The following is a 22,470-nucleotide window of genomic DNA, read 5'->3' as shown; positions in this document are numbered from 1 at the left end:
ACATTTTCCTATATCCTATGTTGAATGCATAATCTGTATTCTCAGTATCTGAAGAAAGAATCTTAACTACCTTAAGACAATATATGAGTTGCACATCAGGAGTTAATAACTTTTTTCACTTGCCTCACTATGCATGTATGCTAAGTCGCTTCAGTCGTGTCCGACTCTATGCGACCCTATGGACAGCAGCCCACCAGGCTCCTCTGTATACAGGATTCTCTAGGCAAGAATACTGGAGTGGGTTGCCATTTCCTTCTCCATGCCTCACTATACAGTCAGAAAAAAAAGTATTTTCTGAGTGTAGTATAGATGGGAAACTTAATACTATCAATACATATGTTATCCAAAAAATAAGCAATAAACAAATTTAGACCATCTGTTTTTTAAGGCTTTAAAATACACTGGACAATATGAGTAAGTCAAATTGTCACAAATACCTAATTCGGTTTGAGAAATAGTACGACCACTTTTATCCAACAAAATCCAATACTATTTTCCAGCTTACTTCACCCATCCCATCAGTGTCATGAAATGTACTTCTGGTGGCTTGTGTTCAGTTCTCAGGCCTAGGAAAAAGCAAAGTCTACTCTGCTGGATTTCTCTTCCTGTATGATTACCTAAGCAGGTGGAGCTCCTGGCCAACTGAGAGAGCCCCATCGCACATATGCAGAAAAACTGCTCTCTGCCTTCCAGCTCCCTCACAGCATTCCCCCTGTGCTTAACTTTCTTTAAAACCCACACATATTGTTTTTAGCTATTCAACTGATTACCTTCCATGCTGGTCAGTGCACTCTTCAGTTAATTAATTTTAGCATACTAGGAACTCTGTAAGCCTTTGAATTATGTAAGAAATGGAAACCAAATAAAACATAAATATTTATGATAAATAGATTTCTAAAATCATTTTATTAAATTTCTGTGAGACATAGGTGATGCTCAAATTCTTTGAAAACTCCTTTAAGGATTTTTTTTGTTTTCATTTTTCTTGTGGCATGTATAGGTGACACGTGCTGATTTGAATGGGGAAAAGGCCAAGAAATCAAGCTTAAACTATGAGCCAGGTAAACATTATCAACAGCTGTTAAGGAAATCATGCAATGCATTAATACATTCAACTAACATTTACTAAGCTTTTGCTACACGCCATGCACTATACTAATTATTGAACAAAGTAGAGAAGCCATGGTTCCTACCCTGGATTTTACAGTGTGGTATAAAACAGTCATGCCAGTAATCACAACATAATATAATAAGTGCAATAAAGGAGGCAAATACAAAGTCCACTGGAAGCATAGGGGAGACAAGGAAGCTTCTACAGAAGATGCCACACGAGCTCAGACATGAAGGACGAGATGTTGATGTATGGCAAAACCAATACAATATTGTAAAGTAATTAGCCTCCAATTAAAATAAATTTATAAGAAAAAAAAAAGAGAAAGAATTTTCTAAGCAGACTAATGGAAAGAGAACTTCCAGGAGAAAGGAATACATTTACCAAGATATATACATTAGAGCCTAGTGGGTTTGTGGAAATGCAGATTTTTTTTCAGAATTGTTTTAGGTAAAAGTTCAAGTCAGAGAATTACAGAAGATGAAGCTTGACTGGTAGATATCGGTTGATCATTAAGATTCTGGTAAGCTGTGCCAGGAGATCTACCTTTTATCCTATTATCAAAGTACAACTATTGAAGAATATTGACAGGAACCTAATATGGTCAGAATTTGCCTTTTCTACCCACAGAGATAGAAAAGGAACTTCTGGTTACCAAAGGGGAAAGTGGGCTTGGGGGGATGAGTAAATTAGGAGTTTGGGATTAACAGGTACACACTACTATATATGAAGTAGATATACAACAAGGACCTACTGCATAGCATGGGGAACTATATTCAATATCTTGTAATAACCTATAATGGAAAAGAATCTGAAAAGGGATGTGTATGTATATATATATATATATAATATATAATATATATAGAACTGAATTATTTTGTTGTACACCTGAGACTAACACAACATTGTAAATTAATTATACTTCAAAAAATGACCCAAAAAAGAAAGAAAGAATTTGCCTTTTCTAAAAAAGGAAAGCAGAATTAGAGGTGAGGAGACTTGAGACAATGAGACAATAAAAATAATAGCATATTGAGCACTCACTATGTGCAGGTTCTACGCTAAACCGTATTCTCTCATTTAACCCTCTGAACAACAAAACTGTTTTACCTACCATTTTACACATGAATAAACTAAGTCTCAGAGTTGTAAATTATCATGCCCAAGATTTCACATAACATGTGGCAAAGCCAAGGTTTTAAAAGCCAGGTCTATCTTACTCAACCAATCCTAACCACAATACCACACTGCCCCTTATTACAATTAAGAGGCTATTATAATAGTCAAAGCTAGAAATGAGTCCTGAACAAAGTCAGTGGCAGTAAAGATGAAGAGCTGGGCACAGATTTGACTCAGACTAAGAAAGGCAAATGGATGAGATCTGGCTACTGATTGAATGTGGGAGAAGAATGAATTGAAGACAACGCCCATATTTCTAGTACAGGCAACTTAATGGATTGTGGTGCCATTCAATAGATAGGCAATACAGAAAGACGAACAAGTTTGGAAGACAAATATTTAGTTCAGCTTTGAATATATTGAGTTTGAGGTGCCTGAGGGCATCCAAATGGGACATCTAAGTGGAGCAGTCAAGGAGGCAGTTATAGGTATTGGTCTGGGATGCATGGGAGAAGAAATGAAAGGAACGCCTTATGTCAAAACCTATGGGAAATAATGAAAGCCGTTCCCATAGGTTTGATATACCTGTTCTTTTTAAGGTAGGTTATACTTTCTCCTCTTTATTCCATCTTTGATCTAAGAGTTATCCTTAAGTATGTTTCTTAATTATCAAGAAATTCATATTTTCAGTCACATTTTTAAAGTTAGATTCAGAGAATGTAGCCTGTAAATATTCAACACATTGAAGTTGTTGACATTTTCTTTGTGGCCAAATATGTGATTGATATTTTGAAAGTATTCCATAGATATACAAAAAATATATATTCTCTATTTAAAGGCTGTAAGGCTCTAAATGAATTTTAAATTCTACTTATTGATTATATTATTCAACTGTTATATGTCTTTTCTAATTTTTTGGTCTACTATTTGCTGAATAACAAATCACCCTAAAACCTGGCAGCTTAAAAAAACATTATCTCACAGTTTCTGTGGTTAGGAATACAGAAACAACTTAGCTGGATGGTTCTGATTCAGGGGCTCTCATGAGGTTACAGTCAAGATGTCATCCAGGGCTGCTTCAGTCATCTAAAGTCTTGATTGGGACTGAAGAAGTCACTTCCAAGGTGGCTTACTCACATGGCTGTTGGCGGGAGGTCTCAGTTCCTCACCATGTGGGCATCTGCATACATCTCTGAATATCCTCATGATATGGCATCTGGCTTCTCCCAGAGTGGGTGGTCCAAGAGAGAGGGGCAGAAGCCACACTATATTTTATAGCCTAGTCTCAGCACACTCTCACTTCCACTCATCACTTCCACTCTATTCATTGGAAGCAAGTCTCTAAGTACAACCCGCACTCAAGGGGGAAAAGAATTAGCCTCCACCACTTGGAGAGAGTATTATCAGAGAATTTGTAGACGTATTTTAAAAACACCACAACAGTATTATCTTCACACTTATTTTTTCAGGTATGTGCACTATTAATTCCAGCTCCTTCCTTTCAAAACTGTACACACTCAAACATACACTCACACACAAAGACACTTAAGAAAGTACACAGAATTGAAGTTAACTTTGATGCAGATCATTGGAATTCATTGATTATTCAAAATACATGTTATATTTATTGGGAGAACAATAGCTATTCACCCTGACTATGAACTGACTTTTAATTGGTAACATTACTTTTTATTATTCAAAGTATTCTGTTTGTCTAAGACTGTTTAGTCATGTATATGCATGACTGATGGCCTTCCTCAATGGCTCAGAGGTAAAGAATCAGCCTGCAATGCAGGGGACACAGGTTCAGTCCTTGAATTGGGAAGACCCCCTGGAGAAGGGCATGGCAACCCACTCCAGTATTCTTGCCTGGAGAATCCCATGGACAGAGGAGCCTGGTGGGCTACAGTCCATAGGGTTGCACAGAGTTGGACATGACTGAAGCGACTTAGCACGCACACACGTGCATAACTGACATACACCATCCCAGTATTCCTATGGACATATTCTACATGAAGACTTGCTTTAGTATCATTATCCAGAAATAGTTACTAAAATCCACTTGCGAACTTTGCTAGACGGCATACAAAGCATGTTAGTATTTAAGTGGGAAGAGATTAATGACAGGAAGACTAATGAATGAACATTGAGCCAACACGTATATTAAAGAATTAATTGAACAAGTAAATGTTCTTGAGTGCTTACTATATGCCAGGCACTGTAAACTAGTACAATACAGCATAGTAAGTCCTATAACAGAGGGATGTATAGGGCGCTTCAGGAGCTTGACAGAGAACGCCTGTCTATCTGGGCAGATATAAAGGAAGGCTCTCTGAAGGAGGTGACACAAGCTGAATGAGTCCTAAAGGATGGAAAGTTTTAAAAAGGGACCTGAGTTACAAGGGAAATAGTGAAGGCAGAGGAACTGTGTGTTGTTCAGTACTTCTGGAGCAGAGAATATATGTAGAATGGTGACCACAGATGAGGCTGATGAGGTAGGCAGTCACCCCAAATTTTAAGGTACTTGATGCCTGTCTGGTAGTCCCTGGAGGATTTAAAAAGAGTGTTGACAGCAGGAAATGAAAGACCTATTAAGGGACTTCCCTGGAGGTCCAGTGGGTAAGACTCCGAGCTCCTAATGCAGGAGGTCCAGGTTCAATCCCTGATCAAGGAAGGAGATCCCACATGCTGTAACATAGTAAAAAAGTAAAAAAAAAAAAAAAAAAGAAACATGTAAAAAAGTCCCATATGCCACAATGAAGATGGAAGATCCTGAGGCTGCAACTAAGACCCAGCACAGCCAAATAAATAAATAAAAGTTTTTTTTTTTTTTTTAAAAAGACCTATTCAGTTCAGTTCAGTTCAGTCGCTCAGTCGTGTTCAACTCTTTGCGACCCCATGAATTGCAGCACGCCAGGCCTCCCTGTCCACCACCAACTCCCGGAGTTCACTCAGACTCACGTCCATCGAGTCAGTGATGCCATCCAGCCATCTCATCCTCTGTCGTCCCCTTCTCCTCCTGCCCCCAATCCCTCCCAGCATCAGAGTCTTTTCCAATGAGTCAACTCTTCACATGAGGTGGCCAAAGTACTGGAATTTCAGCTTTAGCATCATTCCTTCCAAAGAAATCCCAGGGCTGATCTCCTTCAGGATGGTCTGGTTGGATCTCCTTGCAGGCCAAGGGACTCTCAAGAGTCTTCTCCAACACCACAGTTCAAAACCATCAATTCTTTGGCACTCAGCTTTCTTCACAGTCCAACTGTCACATCCATACATGACCACTGGAAAAACCACAGCCTTAATTACAATTTTATAAGTAGCCTGTGAAGGATACCAACAAATAGTGATTTTCTTTTTCTCTCTAAAAATTCATCTGCAGCTCCCGGAGTCTCCTTCATTCATGACTCACCCATTAGGTAAGTATCTAAGAAAGCTAATAAAGGAATGTGTTATTTTAAATTAATATTTAAATAATTACACAAGAGTGCTGCTTGAATCCTCTACTCTTGTAGTTTTACTTGTCTGTAGTAAAAGTCTCACCTTTTGCAACCTCTCAGGACTAAGCTAAAATTGTAAAGTAGGCAAAGTTAATCATTCATGCTCTTCCAGTTCCTCTTCTGATCTCACTTTAGTCCTGGGCTCTCCTCATAGGCAATACTTTGACTCCCCTTTCACGTAGCATTACTCCTTCTAGGATCTAGATCTGTTCTTTTCCCCCGTCCCCACTCAAAAATGCATTACTTGTACCATTTGAGGTTATTGGTTTTCAAATGATGATAAATTAGTTTACCGTATAGTATTAATGACGTAATCTGTTACTCCCTGAGGATATTTGCATTTTCATCCAAAGTAAGTCAATCTCTCATGATCTAAAATAAAGGCCAGTGGAGAAGTTTTCTTTTGGCCTGGGGCCTTTCAGCTCTCAAACATTGATGGCCACCCATTCTGCTGATGTCCTGTTCCCCTCAAACTTGAATAATAATTCATGCATATAAAATACCTCCTGATGGAACGTACATACCTATCATCTTTTATAAACCCTCAACAAACCAAATTAGGTTCAGGATAATTTTTATAAATCCCAAACTTTGATGAATTGGTTAGGTAAAGGGAAGTAGTGTATGATGGTAAATGGTGTTGATGTTCAGACCAGGCTTCTTAGAAAAGGATTTTGAGGTAGGAGTAATTGCAGTCAGTTTCATTTACAGAGGGCTCATGGGGTACAAGGATGCTGAAGGAAAGAAACTGACTAGCTCAGTATCAAGGTAGTTTCAAGAAATAAAGGTGAGAGAATGTGTGCATTATAGAGTGTTAATTCCTGCCTGCCTCTTCTTCCTGTCCCCACTATCATCCTAGACTACAGAACTACAGAATCACTTCAGTCTTTTCAACAGCAAATGTTCTGGATAGCCCTTTATTATAAAAATCAGCTAAGATGAAGAGCTATGCACATGACCCAGAGCTGCTATCTCATTCCTCACAAATACACAAGTTAAGACACCTTTATCTGAGCCTAGGACAATTCCAAGCCAGAACACAATGGAGAAGGCAATGGCACCCCACTCCAGTACTCTTGCCTGGCAAATCCCATGGACAGAGGAGCCTGGTAGGCTGCAGTCCATGGGGTCTCGAAGAGTCGGACATGACTGAGCGACTTCACTTTCACTTTTCACTTTCATGCATTAGAGAAGGAAATGGCAACCCACTCCAGTATTCTTGCCTGGAGAATCCCAGGGATGGGGGAGCCTGGTGGGCTGCCGTCTGTGGGGTCGCACAGAGTCGGACACGACTGAGGCAACTTAGCAGCAGCAGCAGCAGGACAATTCCAAGCCAGAACACAAGAAAACACAGCTAGAATACCATCTGGTATGGCTCTGCCCATTGCACCCATGCCACACCTCTTTACCTTACAGGAAAGAACACAGGTTCAAGGCCTCTGGCTTAGTCCTCTTGATCTGTTGCAGCTCCTTGCTCCCTGAGACTCAAGTGTGGGTGCATTATGTCTATTCCATCACATACCTCATCTCTCTTCTCTTCCTCCACCTCCTTAGTTCTCTGTTTTTTCTAATGCTAACATAAAGACATACACAGTAAACTTCAGTTCAGTTCAGTTCAGTCGCTCAGTCATGTCTGACTCTTTGCGACCCCATGAATTGCAGCACGCCAGGCCTCCCTGTCCACCACCAACTCCCGGAGTCCACCCAACCCATGTCCATCGAGTCGTTGATGCCATCTAACCATCTCAGCCTCTGTCATCCCCTTCTCCTCCTGCCCTCAATCTTTCCCAACATCAGGGGCTTTTCAAATGAGTCAGCTCCTCGCATCAGGTGGCCAAAGTACTGGAGTTTCAGCTTCAACATCAGTCCTTCCAATGAACACCCAGGACTGATCTCCTTTAGGACGGACTGGTTGGATCTCCTTGCAGCCCAAGGGACTCTCAAGAGTCTTCTCCAACGCCACAGTTCAAAAGCATCAATTCTTCGGCACTCAGCTTTCTTTATAGTCCAACTCTCACATCCATACATGACCACTGGAAAAACCATAGCCTTGACTAGACGGGCCTTTTTTGGCAAAGTAATATCTCTGCTTTTGAATATGCTGTCTAGGTTGGTCATTACTTTCCCTCCAAGGAGCAAGTGTCTTTTAATTTCATGGCTGCAGCCACCATCTGCAGTCATTTTGGAGCCCCCAAAAATAAAGTCTGCCATTGTTTCCACTGTTTTCCCCATCTATTTGCCATGAAGTGATGGGACTGGATGCCATGATCTTAGTTTTCTGAATGTTGAGGTTTAACCCAATTTTTTCACTCTCCTCTTTCACTTTCATCAAGAGGCTCTTTAGTTCTTCTTCACTTTCTGCCATAAGGGTGGTGTCATCTGCATATCTGAGGTTATTGATATTTCTCCCGGCAATCTTGATTCCATCTTGTGCTTCATCCAGCCCAGCATTTTGCATGATGTACTCTGAATATAAGTTAAATAAGCAGGGTGACAATATACAGCCTTGATATATTCCTCTTCCTATTTGGAACCAGTCTGCTGTTCCATGTCCAGGTCTAACTGTTGCTTCCTGACCTGCATACAGGTTTCTCAAGAGGCAGTCAGGTGAGCTTAATAAAATAGAATTAGGAACCAAAAAAATCAGGACAAGAGGATGCCAATGTGATAAGATAGTGATGGGGGGTAAACAGTAGTAATAATTCAACAGATTTGGTGATAGAATGGACCACACGTATGTATGATCAGGAGGTATCAGGCATCATCCCAAGCTAGGGGCCTGAGGTACCAATAGAGGCTCACCAATTACAATTAGATTAAAACTTAGATATTCAGAAGGATTAGGCAGACGGACTAAAATGTAGTCTTGTTACATTAATCTTCAAGGGGTGGTTGGCCAGTTATTTTCTGGACTAAAGTAAGGTTGTATGGCGGAAAAGGTTAGGAACAGAAAGGTTATGTTTATAGTTTTATAACATGGAAAATTAAACTGTGAAAAACTGGGCCTTATGTTTGGGGCTTCTAAACTAAGTGTCATTAATATCACTGCCCTCTTTAAGAAGTAGAGTTGGCAGTACAAACGAACCTAAACCTTTGACACTTTAGTAGTATCAACCTATCAGGGAAAAACACTGAAGACTAGAGAAAAGTAGATGTAATATCATGGCACTCCTAGAATTGTGGTGGAACTTTCCCACATAACAGTGAGTTTATTTGCGTGTTTCTGCTCAATTGACTCCAATGAGAAACTGATAATTCGCGGCAAACTGCAGATTTGTATCCAATATTACAACTAGTTGCTAGTGGTCTTATATAAGGTTTTTTAAATCTATATGGTTAGTTTTGTTCTTAGGTCTTTGCTGTTTCCTTTTATCTTAAAGTATGCCTTTGGGACAGAAAGTCTGGAGACAGGTAGAAACATACATAGGACTCCACTTGCTGCCTATGGTATGAGGTTAGGGAGAGCAGGAAAAAAAGAATCTGGGTGCGTTAGATTGCAGAGGATCTACAAAGAGGAAATTGTGCTGGAGATGGCCTGAGAAACTGGGTCTCAGAAAAATTAGTGAAGCCAAAGGATAGGAACTATGTCACTGATGGTGAGCATTCATGTTCTAGGTTCCATATTGCAAAAAGGTATTACTCCTAGGATGGGCTATTGCTGCCTAACCCTAGCTGAGACCTTTTCCTACTAGTGTTAAAGTTGTCATTTCACAGTCTGACTGTATGTCTCAATATTGGATTGTTAGGCCTTGGTAGAAAAAAGTAAATTTGATAACATAAGGGCAGGCCAAGTAAAAATGAAAATAGAGCACCATGTTTCCTTTAAGAGGGTCAAGAGGTTATGGCAAGGGGTCCATGGAGGCAGTAAAATATGAAAGTAAATCAGACTTAGGCTTTGTTTTTTTTTTTTTAACTTTGTGTTATCCTATAATCTACATGATTTTGTTGTTCTCTTGCTACAATTTAATAAAATATAATTTTGGTTCCATGTAGTAGATCAGAATAAATAATCCTGATTAGAGCATAGAAGAGAATATTGTGATACCTAGAAAGGGGCTCCATCTAATTTGGCTTTGCATGTCATCCGAAACCCATTATTTTAATGTCCTTGTCAGTAATCATACATAGATCTTCTACTGCAGGGTGAGGAGAGGAGATTAGGAATTTTGAGGGGGTGAGTAGAAAGTGAATTATCAGAAAGCTCTGATCAGGCAGGTCAAGTGGAAAGAACTAGCCCATCCCTTGTCTTTCCAACCCCATGCTCTTCTCAACTCACTACAGAACAAACATGGCTAAGGTGGGTCAAGAGTGGCAACATCAAGTGTTAGTTTATACAGCACCTATTATTCTACTGTTTATGCCGCAATTATTCTGCGTAATAATTCTTCTGGGTAATAGAGCATGTCCTATGCCCAGGGGCCAATATCTAAATAAGAGGATAAATGGGGAGATTAGATAAAAAAATAAAGCTTATTCTTCTTTGTGAATTGCTGGGGAGAAAACAAAACTCCCAAGCACAAAACAGGTAATCTGATTCAATGATTAGGAATTTGGAGGAAAGTTACATAAATGATTAACCATGAGTAATAAAATCAATCTCTTTTTACTTTTTCAGACAAGACTACCATCCAAATCGCTGTCAAGAGAAAGTATGTATGATGAAATTCACTATAGAGCAATTAAGGATATTTTCCGATATGTTATTAGAGAAAAATCTGTGAATCAGACTACCAGCAAAATCATCTATTGATTTTAGTCCGTTTTCCTCTTTGCCTTTTTCTCTTCCTTGACTTTCACTCTCTGTTAATCTTGAATTTTGCCAAGGTCCGAAATTATTGTTCAAAGAGTTATTGCTATGCGGGGTACAAAGTTACTGTTATCGCCATTTTGCCCCGGGTCCTCAGGAGGGTAGATTGGGGGAGCTTTGGGAGGTTTAATCATCACAAAGAAAACATCCAATACCACACACTCACTCCATAATGGGAAGGCATTACAGGAAATGCCTTTGCAGACCCTTGCAGATCTGGCTGAAGGGCTGAGCACCCTGCCCCTCAGGTAAGTGAACCAAGATGCCTAGATCTATCTTGTAATTCTCCTGGGAGCAAGAAGAATCTTAGGATGGCTACTCCATCAGAAGAAGGGGGTCTCAAGAGAGCTGCAACTTGGACCAGGTGAAGAGCATAAGGTAAGTCTGATAAGCCCCAACTTTGGGGCTAGAAGAAACATGAACTAGAAAGGGGTTCAGGGGAGTAGCACATTCACATACTTTTTCACACGTACGTGAGAGTTTCATAGACCGTCCAACAAACACAAAGGCTGAGACATACTGGCACCAGGAAGATATTTCTTGGTTTACTAGTATAGTGAAAATGAGCTAAAAATCAGATTCTACTTATCACATTTCACTTCATTAAAAACTTGACAAATGTCCCAATTTTATATGTCAAAGTTGGACATGCTTCTCAGCTACCCTAAGAGTAATAATGTAGATCTACTTACTGTACATTATCTCTGGTAACAAGAAAATAATATGTATTGAAATGCTTAGCTCATATGTATTGGAACAGATTTCAATCAATTTAGACCAAGAAGGTGAGTAGCTTATTTATTAATGTTTAAATGTGATTCTTAGAAGTGTCTGATTTAGGTCATGTTTATGTAAAACAAGTGTTTTTCAACCGTATGCTGTCATTTCAAATTATTAATATGTTCTTCAAACTCAGTAGCCATTTTCTGGTCTGCACGGTAGGTGAAAAAAAGTGCTTTACAAGAACTAGATAGTAGTAATGTTTGCATAACACTGTGAATGTGCTTAATGCTGCTCAACTGTATAATTTAAAACGGTCAATTTTATGTTATGTGCATTTTATCACAATAAAACATACATTAAGAGATTTGGGAAGGATTCTAATAACACGACTTTTCCTGGAGGTGTCCTCCAAACCTTCTCTAACTGGTCAGGAGAGAATATGCTACATTCAGCAAGGTGTTAACTTTTCTCTGAATGTTGGCCTAACCTTGAACAATCTGAGGCTAACTTCAGAGATAATTGTGAATTAACAACCACATGATAGGGAATCCGGTGCCCAAATGCCAGGATATCAAACAATGCACAGCTAAAATGCCAGGCATCCAGCCTTTGCTGCCACTGGCTTGTAGCCACAGCGTTGAGAAACAGTTCCTGTGGAAGGTACACATGCTTGGTCTGGCTGTCTTGAGGATAGTAACAACTTTAAAAAGAATGCTATTTTATTATAGGCAAAAGGATTTTTATGACCCCCAAATATATCTGCAATAAGTAAACGTACACAAACAGTTATAGAGTCTGGCAGGTGCACTTGTCATCTGCCCCTGGTCCCCTGTCTAAGCTGTAACAATAAACACAATTAAACATGAGGAAATGGCTGTTCAAGTCCAGGCCCTGGGTTTCTACTTCAGCACTTACTGAAAGAGACCCCAGCTTCCCTCAAGTGCTCCACCTTCTGGCTGTTTGAGCCAAGTTCGGGCTCAGCCTTTTTTCCTTCTGAAATTAATGTATTTGTTTCTTGAGCTGACCTCTGCCTCCCAATCTAAGACAGTTTGCACTGATAATCTTTTATTGGACCTAAGCCTGTTCATTTCCCTTAAATCATCAGTGCTAATTGTTGCCCATTGATTAAACTTAAACAAGTAGCTGTGGTGATTTGCATATGCAAATCAACACAGTCAATTGACCGAGAAAGGCAGCAACAGACCAGCCAGGGAGCCCACAGGCTGACCTCTCCACAGTGAGGCTTTATTTTTCACCCTCATCTCCTAGCTAAACAGATGCCTAAAAGGAGACTCTGTCCACAAAGGCACATACATGTTTGAACTGCAGATTTGTTTCATGAAATAGTTTGTTAGAGGCAATCTGGTTTTTTTAGGTATCGCTTGGATCATAACATAGTCTTACCTCTTGCTAGAGAATTTGTTTTCTATGAGCTTGGCTATCTTTTCTAACCAAGAAGCCATTTACCCTCAGTAATAAACTATTATATAGTTCCAAGGGATTTTTTTTTTCTGCTTTATTTTTCAATGGGTGTACTACTTTATTAACATTTAAATTTCACCAACAGTGAGCTCAAGTATATGCTAGGCATACGTTCAGATTTTTGAAATAAAGATAAAATGGACAGACAGCTTTAAGGGTGCTACACTGCACAATAAATATTCAACAATTAGGCAATCTAGGGGATGATACAAGTATACATTTAGGAGCACAAGTATAGCGTCCAAGAGATTTTGAATCAAAGGAAATCTCATTCAAAAAATAGATCACAGCCATAGAGAATAAACCAACTTGAAATTAATCTGGTGTTCTAAATAGATTTCCTATGTTCTCCTTATACACCATGGCTGGATTCTAACTATGCATTGTTTGATATAAGGAATTAAAAGTTAGTTGCTGTCCCTAAAACGAGTAATTTATCCATGATTTCCCTTCTATCCCCACTCACCTCCCTTCCAGGTAACTTCTGAAGAACTGAACAGTAGAATTCAAAATGTCATGACCTGGGTCGTGGCTGCAGTGACCAGTGTATTATACCCAGCCATCACAAAATATGAAGAAAGATTGCAAAATATTACATGCCCAATGCCTGATAACTCCACCCTCTCTTCTGATAGTGCGAGTTGCTGCAGCTCATGCTGTGAGACATTTCTGTATGAAACAAGTAAGATGGTTCAGGCGGAGCCCTGTACAGAGGCAGCTGACAGGTCAATAGAGCAGCCAGTGGCCCCATCAAAATCATCTCTTGCCCGTAAAGAAAGAACAGATGTAGAAACAACATATCACAGGAAAGAACACTTGGAAGACAAACCTAAAGCCCCCAAACCTGAATATAATGAGATATCTGAATCCGCCAACCTTAAAACCTGTAAATCCGATAGTCACCTTGTTGTACGGATTGAAACAGGCACTAGGAAATGTAAAGATGAAACAGATAGCCTAGAATGCCCACTGTCTTCAGATGAAAAAGCAAAAGCTATCAATGAGATGCAGGAGTTAAATAATGTTTATGTTAACTTTAAACATCATCTAAAAGAGGAAGCTGAGTTGATTTTAAGAAACGTTTTTCAGGAAATGGTGTCTGAACTAACCCAGACCATCCCCACCCTTTCCTCTGTTACGACCGAACCTTTGCCTGCCCAAACTGACACTGACAAAGGAGACTTGCTCTCCAATGTTGATATTTCCTCAGCAGCTGCTGAAATTATGGAAAATGTGCTTGGGAAGTTACAGTCTGCAGTTAAGAAAACATGTACTGAGGAATTTTCACCAGGAAATGTATCAGTTCACTTTAAATCAGATTAAGTCAGTGGAGAACATTTTATTTCTCCAAAAGAAAAAACTTCAGAAGTTTCACTGCCTTATGCTTTGGAGAACATGAATGATGTTGCAGAGGACATGGTTCGTGTGATTTTAGAAAAGCTGACGGTCCTTGCATCTGCTAAGCAAAGTGAATTGGCTCATCTTAAAATCACTACTGACCCAGCTTATCAGCAACACAGAGAAGACCCAACGTATACGTTCCTTCAAAGAGCCAGCAAACGGAAATCCAGTGCTAAGACCGATGCTCCCAGTTTGATTGCAAAGAAGAAATACAAAATTTAGTCTCAACTATTTGTTCCAAGTCCTCTCTGGTTGGTTATATAAAGGAAGCAGTCAGCACTATACTAGGTTATATACAAGTTGGACTTCATAATGAAAGGCTAGTTGCAACTGAAGAAACAGTGATCATCCTACAGCTACTTGATGCTCTCTTGGCTCAGCTGCATCAGAAACCAGTGAAAACAGATGTCCGAAAGAGCAGACACTCCAGAATAAGCAGTCCCTCTGGCACTGAAGAAAGGAACAGACTCACCAGGACTGGAGTAGCTAGTGCTCCTAGGTATGGGAGCCTGTTTCCACCTGTTAATGTTCCTGGTGTGGCCCTTTATTCTGAAGACAAAAATGAAGAAAGAGACAGAATTGTAGAAAATGTATTGATTTCATCTGTCAAAGACGAAAAAGCAAAATTACAAGAACAGGTTCCTGACTACTGGTTAACTGGAGAAAACAATGATTTTAAACGCAGAAGAAATATGAACTTACCTACAAAGCCTGCTTATGGACGCAAAGGAGCATTTCACGATCAGGGATTAAATACTGACTTTCCAGCTTTTAATAAGGACCCTTTAAAGGACAAGCCAAGTTGGAATAAAGACATTTTGCTTTTCAGTCAAGATGAAACATATCAAATACAAAAAGCCTCAGAAGATATATAATTAAGAGTATTTTAGCAAAGATGCTCAAAGATCTATCTTCTGGGCCATCTGATCGCTCAGATTATGAAGATGGTAGAGAGGCTTCACTTCTTACCTCAAGAGAACCACAGGATCCATCACATCAAGAATGGATGGACCAGATGTCCTCTGTGTCAGAAATCCATACGGTATCTCAAGATACTGTAGATGCTATATTAAAAATACTTCACGTAACTTCTTGTCATATTATCGAACATTCTTCATCAGTACATCAAACTCCTCTAGATAATGCTGATGTACCAAACAAAGAGTTATTACAAATATGGTTTGACAGTAAAAGGAAGATGAAAATTTTATCTGCACTTAGCGTGGACCCTACAAAACTTTCCTGGGTAGAATCTGGAACAAGTGGCTCAACATCAGAATCTGTAGATAACCTTAATGATAAAACCATTAGCACAATTTTTAAGAAGTTGAACTCATTTATTTGTCCAAAATTACAAACCTGCTTCAAACCAGAAAGCCATGCTGCCCATTCAAAGCCTGCTCCTGACAAGAAATCTTCATTTCGATCTCACCTTAGTACTTTCACAACTAAAGTGGTAAAAATTGTTTTGGGTGCTATCCAGAAAGAACTACGACACAATAAGAAAAATCTAAATGTTAGGAAGAATAGCCCTCCCAAGAACTTTAGAGATACAGGATTTTTTGCTGACGCCGAAAATGAATTAGACTCTGTTGTCACAAAGCTAAATAATGACATTATGACAAGTTCATTAGCTACTTGCATTTGTGAGGTGTTAAGTGGAAACACAGATAAAAGTAATATTTTACTCCCTTCAGATAAGCTAAGGTCTAAAATCTCACATGGGACTGATGGCATTGATCAACAAAAACTTTTGCCTTCTCATTGCCCTCGCATGCAGAAGGAAGTTCACCAATGTACTAGATTTCAAGTGTTAGGTAGAATTGGAGATGCCTTGTATGGTATGTTATGCAAGCTCACTGGAGACCACCCACATGCTCCCCTATCTGATGAGCAAAATACAGAGGGGATCAATAAGAATTTGAGAACAACCAGTACACTGCAGTCCAGTATTAAGCTCATTTCTCGTACAATTCTAGAAGGTATTGTTTGAAAACTATGTGGTGTTGAGACAGATGGCATTTTCAAAAATTCAGAATTTAAAGCTATCTCAGAGCGTATTGACACTGACAGCCTGTCATTTGCTTTGCTTCTTGAGGAAATGAGCAGATGCTATGACATAATCTCAAGCATAGCATCCAATGTGACCTGGCCAGGTAGCCAAGAGATAACTAACAAGGGGAAAACTACAGGTAGCCAAGAGATAACTAACAAGGGGAAAACTACTGCCCCCAAAATAGGAACCAGAAAAGAAAAGCATCTGAATAAACTGAAAACCTTGGCCTCGGACATCTTTGAAATGGTTTTTGCTAAGTTGGAAGGGTTTGCCAATAGAAATTTGGAAAATCTTGGTGCTATAATCTGTGGATATAAAAAGAACAAGACATACTGTGAAAGTGAAAATACCAACATTTGTGGTAACACACATGAAAAACGATTGCAGTCGACTTTATACAGGCATGCAAAGAAAGTGTCAAGTACTATTTTGAAAGCTCTTCAAACTGAATTAAACATGAACTTGCCAGATTTGGAAACATGTATAAGTAAGCCACTACAAGAGAAACAAATACTTAAGAGTTTAGTCAATTTCATTTTAGATGCAGTGTCTCCAGATATGTTTAACGAACCTGAACCAGAAGAGAGAGGCATTGAAAATTACAGATATAGGCCAATCTATGGAAATTTTCTTCCTGGAGGAGCTGACCCAGATTCATATCTAGAAGATCCTGCAGATACAGAGAAAGAAAGTGCTGGGGAGGAAAGACCAGCAGAAGATGAAACTAAATCCGATTCTCTTAAGCAACAGGAACTAGAAAAAAACACTAAAAACTTTTGAAGTGGAACTCAAAGAGCCAAAAAAGTCCCCAGTTGTGCCCATTGTAAGAAATACTTTGAATGAAATTTTTCACAATGATTTAATTGGTCAGTTAAAGGTGTTTACTCTTCCCCAGTCCCATTTATGTGACATTCCTCATGCTGAAGATGAACCATTTGCTCAAACATCTGTTCAGTCCCTGGAGAAAACAGTGGGCCCTTTAGTATCTGAAGCAGATGTAACCATTGTTGCAGATGGTGTCGTTAGAACCATATTTCAAAAACTTTATTCTGCTGCCATGACAGATAGAAATGAAAGTGAAAATAGGTATAATAATACTATCACCTTTCCAGCACATAATCTCTTTTCCTAAACCTACCCATGGAGGAAAGTCCCCTGTTTATTCTACCATACTGGATAGAAATCCACGCACATTTCAGTCCACTTTCAATATTGGTAAACTGACCAAAATAAATGTAGTTGAAGATATTATACAGTCAATATTAACAAATTTAGAAGCATTTGCTACTTCCACAGTAAAGGCTCTCTTTTGTCCTCACATCATTTTCACAGTTCCTGTGGCTTTACCTTCACAGCAGGATGAGATTGCTTTACAACAACCATGGTTATCCACCAAAGATTCATATTCTGAAGACCAATTTTCTTGTTGCTCAATGGATCACAGTAAATCCGGAAAGACTGCCTTGATATGTCAACTGAGTGCCTCTAAATTAAATATGTATGCAACAGAAGTGGCTAGACAAATTTTACAAGGAATCAAACATAAATTAGATCAAGACATAAGAAGTCCATTCTTAACTCAGAGTGTTGTGGCCTTTGAAAGTATTCCAAGTCAGGTTGTTAGCACAGTGCTAGATACTGTGTCTACTAAAGGCAAATATGAAAAAAATGTATTTGACAGAGAGACTGATCCAGTTGCACCAGAAGATATTATTGAAAAGCTATTCAATAAAAGTGATTATCATAAAAGAACTTCAATTTCAAGTACTAGATACCATTGAAGGTATCTTAATTGATATCTGTGAGGAAACAATAGATCAGAATAATCTCCCACTTGCTGTATCCACTCTTAAATGTAATGTAAGTGGGAGACATTTAGAAACAAACTCTGAAAGGGACCCTAGGTATACAAATAAGGCTATTCTTACACTTTTAGTTCCTAAGGAGCGCGTTGCTATGATTTCCAATGATATGGTGGATATTGTTCTTTAAAATCTCACTTCTGCTATCATGGTTCGCATCAGTGCAAATGATTCCATTTCTCCAAGATTGTCTACAGCATTTTCTGATGCATTTTCCAAAGCAGAGCATCAACAATCTCCCATTAAAGACTCAGTGAATGGAAGGGCAGAGCGTCAACAACCTCTTGTTACAGACTAAGTGAATGAAAGGGCAAAGCGTAAGCAACCTCCTGTTATAGATTCAGTGAATGAAAGGAAAAGGGAGAGATTTCCTCTTGCAAGAAAGGTAAGAGATATTCAGCTGAAATCAGCTCTTTCTGATGATAATCAGACAACTGTACTTAAGAAACAAGATGCTAAGAAACCTACTCCTGATCCATGTAAGGAAAATGCTTACTGTTACTTTATTACTAAAACTATTTTGAATAGATTAAAATCTTTTGCCACAGAAAGAATAGATTTGCTACTTATTCTTGATCCTGAGACTAGAGAAAAACCGGATGTTGGCTCAGAATTTACAAATTGTAAACAAAATGACAGTGTGTTTCTTGAATCAAACCAAACGCCATTAGATGTGACTGTCCCGAAAATATCAACAGCTGGAACCATTGTCCATCAAGAAGTCACAAATTACACATTAGCTAATTACAGAGAAAACCATAGACCTGCAATTCATATATCACAAGCTAGTCTTAAGGAATATGCTGACCTCATCGCCAGTACCATTTTGACGCTTATAAAAAATGACAAAGACCTAGAAATCCAAAAGATGTATACATATCAAACAATACTTCATTTCAAGAAAACATCATTGCAAGTGAAACTGTCAACAACATCTTAAAGAGTTTATGTAATAAAGTATCTTTGAAGGCAAGTGGCTTTTACTCAAAGCAGGACCCTGATCTTTTTACCCAACTAGCTGTACAAAATGAAATAGTGCCAGGTCAAAGAAAAATGGAAGACAACACCAAACTGTCTCTCTTTTCAAAATAGTCAGGTGAAAACCAAAAAACACAAGAAGTGGAAAACCAGAGAAGGACATTGGAAGAAATATTTAGAAATGGAGAATCTGGACAGGAAAAAACAAATTCTTTGTTAAGTGTAGTTAAGGAAATTTTAAAGAAGGCATATCAAAGGGTATTGGAAAACACAGAACATTGTTCTCCATTCAATGAACTCCCCCACTTTACATCTGATTCTAAAATTAAAACATCAGCATGAAAAAAAGCCTTACAGTCACATATAAGCAGTGTTGTAAATGACACAGTTGAAAGTGCTTACACAAAACTGTTCTCAGTAATTATGACCTCGTTATATGAAAACAGTGAGACCAGAGGAGAAATGGAAGCCTCTGGCAGTGATGGATTACTGATGAATCCATCATGCTTTAGAGAACTGAAACAAGCAGAAAAAAGCAGTGTTCCCCCTAAACCTGTGATACCACAAGTTTATCCTTACACAGGCATTGGAAGTGTCAGTTCATTGGAAAACACCTTATTGCAATTTTCTCCATTGCGACTGGGTAAACACTTGGTTCAAAAGGTTCTCAAAAAGATCGCAGATTTTGCTTTGCTGAATCTAGAAGAGAATTCGTCCCCTAAAGGTCAATCTGATGAAATTCTGAGGCCATGTAATTCTAAAGCTAGCCCCAAGGGCAGCCCTAGGGCAAGTGTTAAGACAAATTTTAAAACAAAATCAAAAGTTAACTCTTTGTCTAAATTTGGAACAAAACCACAGCTCAGACCTAGTGGAGCTAAAGCCCAAAGCAAAACCAAGTTAGGTCCTAGAGAAAAGACCCTAAAAGGTAGCTGGTCCAAGACTTCCATTGGGCTCCCACACCTACTGTCAATAGGGGAGGCCAAAAGTCCCTCACTGAGAGCAAAACTCCCCACTGCAGAGCTAAAAATGTATGCCAGGGATATACTACGTAATATTCTGCAGACAACTGTGAATGAATTTGAAGAGGTGAGGCAAAACAGAGCAGTGGCAAATGTAAACACTTTACTTTCTGATCAAATTGAGAGAGCAAGTGGAATAGTGAGTGCAGTTTTGCAAGGACTACATGCTATGAAGAATAATTTGGCCAATCCAATAAAAGGCTCACATTCAGATGATCTCAAACTTCCATGGGGGGTATTTTAGTACAACCTCTGCTGCAAATCCAGAAGCCCATTTCTCCTTGGAGAATGTTTCTTCACAACTAGACAAACTCTTTCCCAAAGAAGATATTTTTAAACAAATGTTTGACAAATGGCAAACAGAATCAAGCAACATGGATAACGAAAAATATAAGCTACCAATGATAGCCGAGGCTGTTTTGAATGAAATTTCAACAAAAGCAAAAGAATTAAAACTCCATTTCACTTTTAGGTTTGTCACTTCTTGAGCCATGTGAAAGCAGTCACCATCATTTTAAAAGAGCTGCTTCTAGAGTTGAGGATTCTCAAGCACAAATTAATATATTTGGCCAGGAAATCATTAAAAAACTATTTGAAAAATTAGAGTTGTGCTTCTTGACTCAGATGTTCACAACGGATAGTAAAGAAACACTACAAAGCAAGAAAGAAACTGCTGCTAGAAGAAAATGTGGTTCCTCATGAACAATCTTAACGATGTACCAACTTACAACACAAAGTTGAAAGACAAAACACTGGGGATCGCTGGCCACCAAATCACTCAAGAGATCTTGGAAGGGGTTCTGAACACCTTAGAGTCATTTGCAGACCTACAGTTTAAACATGTCTCTACATATGCTTTTTCTGAAATTGTGAGAACACCTATTGAAAACTTTTTTGCTGTGCAACAGAAACCACCAATGAAAACAATATTTCCCAAGTTACAAACACTGACTACGTTTCCTGATGAATCTAAACCAAGTAGTATGATTTCCCAGGAAAAGATAAACAACGCCTTCAACAGCTTTATTTTTTTCCATTCAGAATTGCTTACTTATGCTGTTAATACTGTTACTGACATGCTTAGTATAATTAAGAACAAACTAGACAAAAATGCACAAGGAACCATCTTCAACTAGCATATTTGAAGAAAACATTGTAGCAAGTCAGATCATCAGCACACTGATAAACCAGTGCACTTATTTCTATGAGTTGATGATCAAAAGCCATGCAAAGGAAAATCTGCTCCAAGGAGCTAAAAATGTCTACAGTGTTAATTGCTCCCGATTTACAACTGGACCAGAAATGTCCACTTCAAAGTCAAAGGGAATTAGCTGCTGGGATGATCCTCCACAAGTCTCCAGCTTGTTGTCTTATTCAGAGGAAGATATGAAAATAAAGGACAAGACTTCCTTAGATGTACCTTCATATGTCAGATACTCTACCGGAGATTCAACTAAAACCATAGAGCCAATGGAAGGGCTCGAATCCGAGTTTAAACCATCATCTCCTAGAAGTGAAGCCCAAGCCTTCAGCCATTTTGATCAAGCTGTGAAAGGAGACTACTCTCTCCCAGAAGGCACTGTCTTACAAATTTCATCTCAGAAATCCAGTGACTCTGCACAGGCAGCACTAGAGCACCCCATGTCTTTCAAAGAAGCGGAAGAGGGTGAAAATCAAAGAGTGCTTCACTATGAGCCCCTCAAACCAGTTGTTAACTCAGATTTTGTTTTGCACAAAGGATATTCCTTTAAGGCAGCATTTATCTGAAAATCTGGTTTGCAGTGTTACAGAGGGATCTAGGATTGATAACTCAAATTAACTTAAAAGTTCTGTGGCATCATCAAAAGGCTACAGAAATGGGAAAAGTTATTTGTTTAACTGTAATGGTCTCTTCCTTAATCTGGCTTTAACATTGCAAAATGGAAAGTAACATTTGACTAGGGAGGTGAGGAGAATGAAAATTTACTCTTTGAAGCTTCCTTTGGAAAATATGTTCCAAGGATTAGGGTGTTGGAGGGGTGAGGAGTGAACATTCAAAGTCCTTCACAATTTTGCCATTATTCATCAGTTTTAAAAATCCCGGTCAGCCAACACTTTGTCTTTTCCATGAAAATTTCTTTATTTAGATTGGTGTATTAGTTCCCTAGTAAGAAGTTCAGAAAAACATGTTATCGTGTCTAAATCTGTTAAAAGACTTGCAAAGCAAATGATGAAAACAGTGTACTTAAAGTATGCATTTTGCATTTCTTGATGAGTAAAATGTAAACTTTGAAGCAAAAGGAGGAACCTTAGGGTCTCTTCTTTGAACTGGACTGTTAATCTTGAATGCAAAAAAGAATTATCGAAAAGAGGAAATATTGCTTGTGATTTTCATTTATTTTTTCTTTTAAACATATGACTAATATATAAGTAAAA

General features: G+C 38.7%; 1 protein-coding gene across 4 annotated transcripts in view; it reads left to right on the top strand.

The window, feature by feature from the left end:
* Positions 1 to 22,470, top strand: part of LOC129639088 (fibrous sheath-interacting protein 2-like) — a 72,144-nt gene that overhangs the window by 38,288 nt on the left and 11,386 nt on the right. For all 4 annotated transcript variants that reach the window (XM_055563979.1, XM_055563978.1, XM_055563980.1 and 1 more), the window contains 3 exons: positions 1,001 to 1,061; positions 5,610 to 5,646; positions 10,343 to 10,376. In XM_055563979.1, coding sequence (XP_055419954.1) covers positions 1,001 to 1,061; positions 5,610 to 5,646; positions 10,343 to 10,376 — 132 coding nt within the window. The remainder of the gene's footprint in view (positions 1 to 1,000; positions 1,062 to 5,609; positions 5,647 to 10,342; positions 10,377 to 22,470) is intronic.

The sequence above is a fragment of the Bubalus kerabau genome, chromosome X (assembly GCF_029407905.1).
Source record: "Bubalus kerabau isolate K-KA32 ecotype Philippines breed swamp buffalo chromosome X, PCC_UOA_SB_1v2, whole genome shotgun sequence".
NCBI lineage: Eukaryota > Metazoa > Chordata > Mammalia > Artiodactyla > Bovidae > Bubalus > Bubalus kerabau.
The sequence above is the reverse complement of the archived record's forward strand: the minus strand, read 5'-3'. Positions and strand labels throughout refer to the sequence as shown.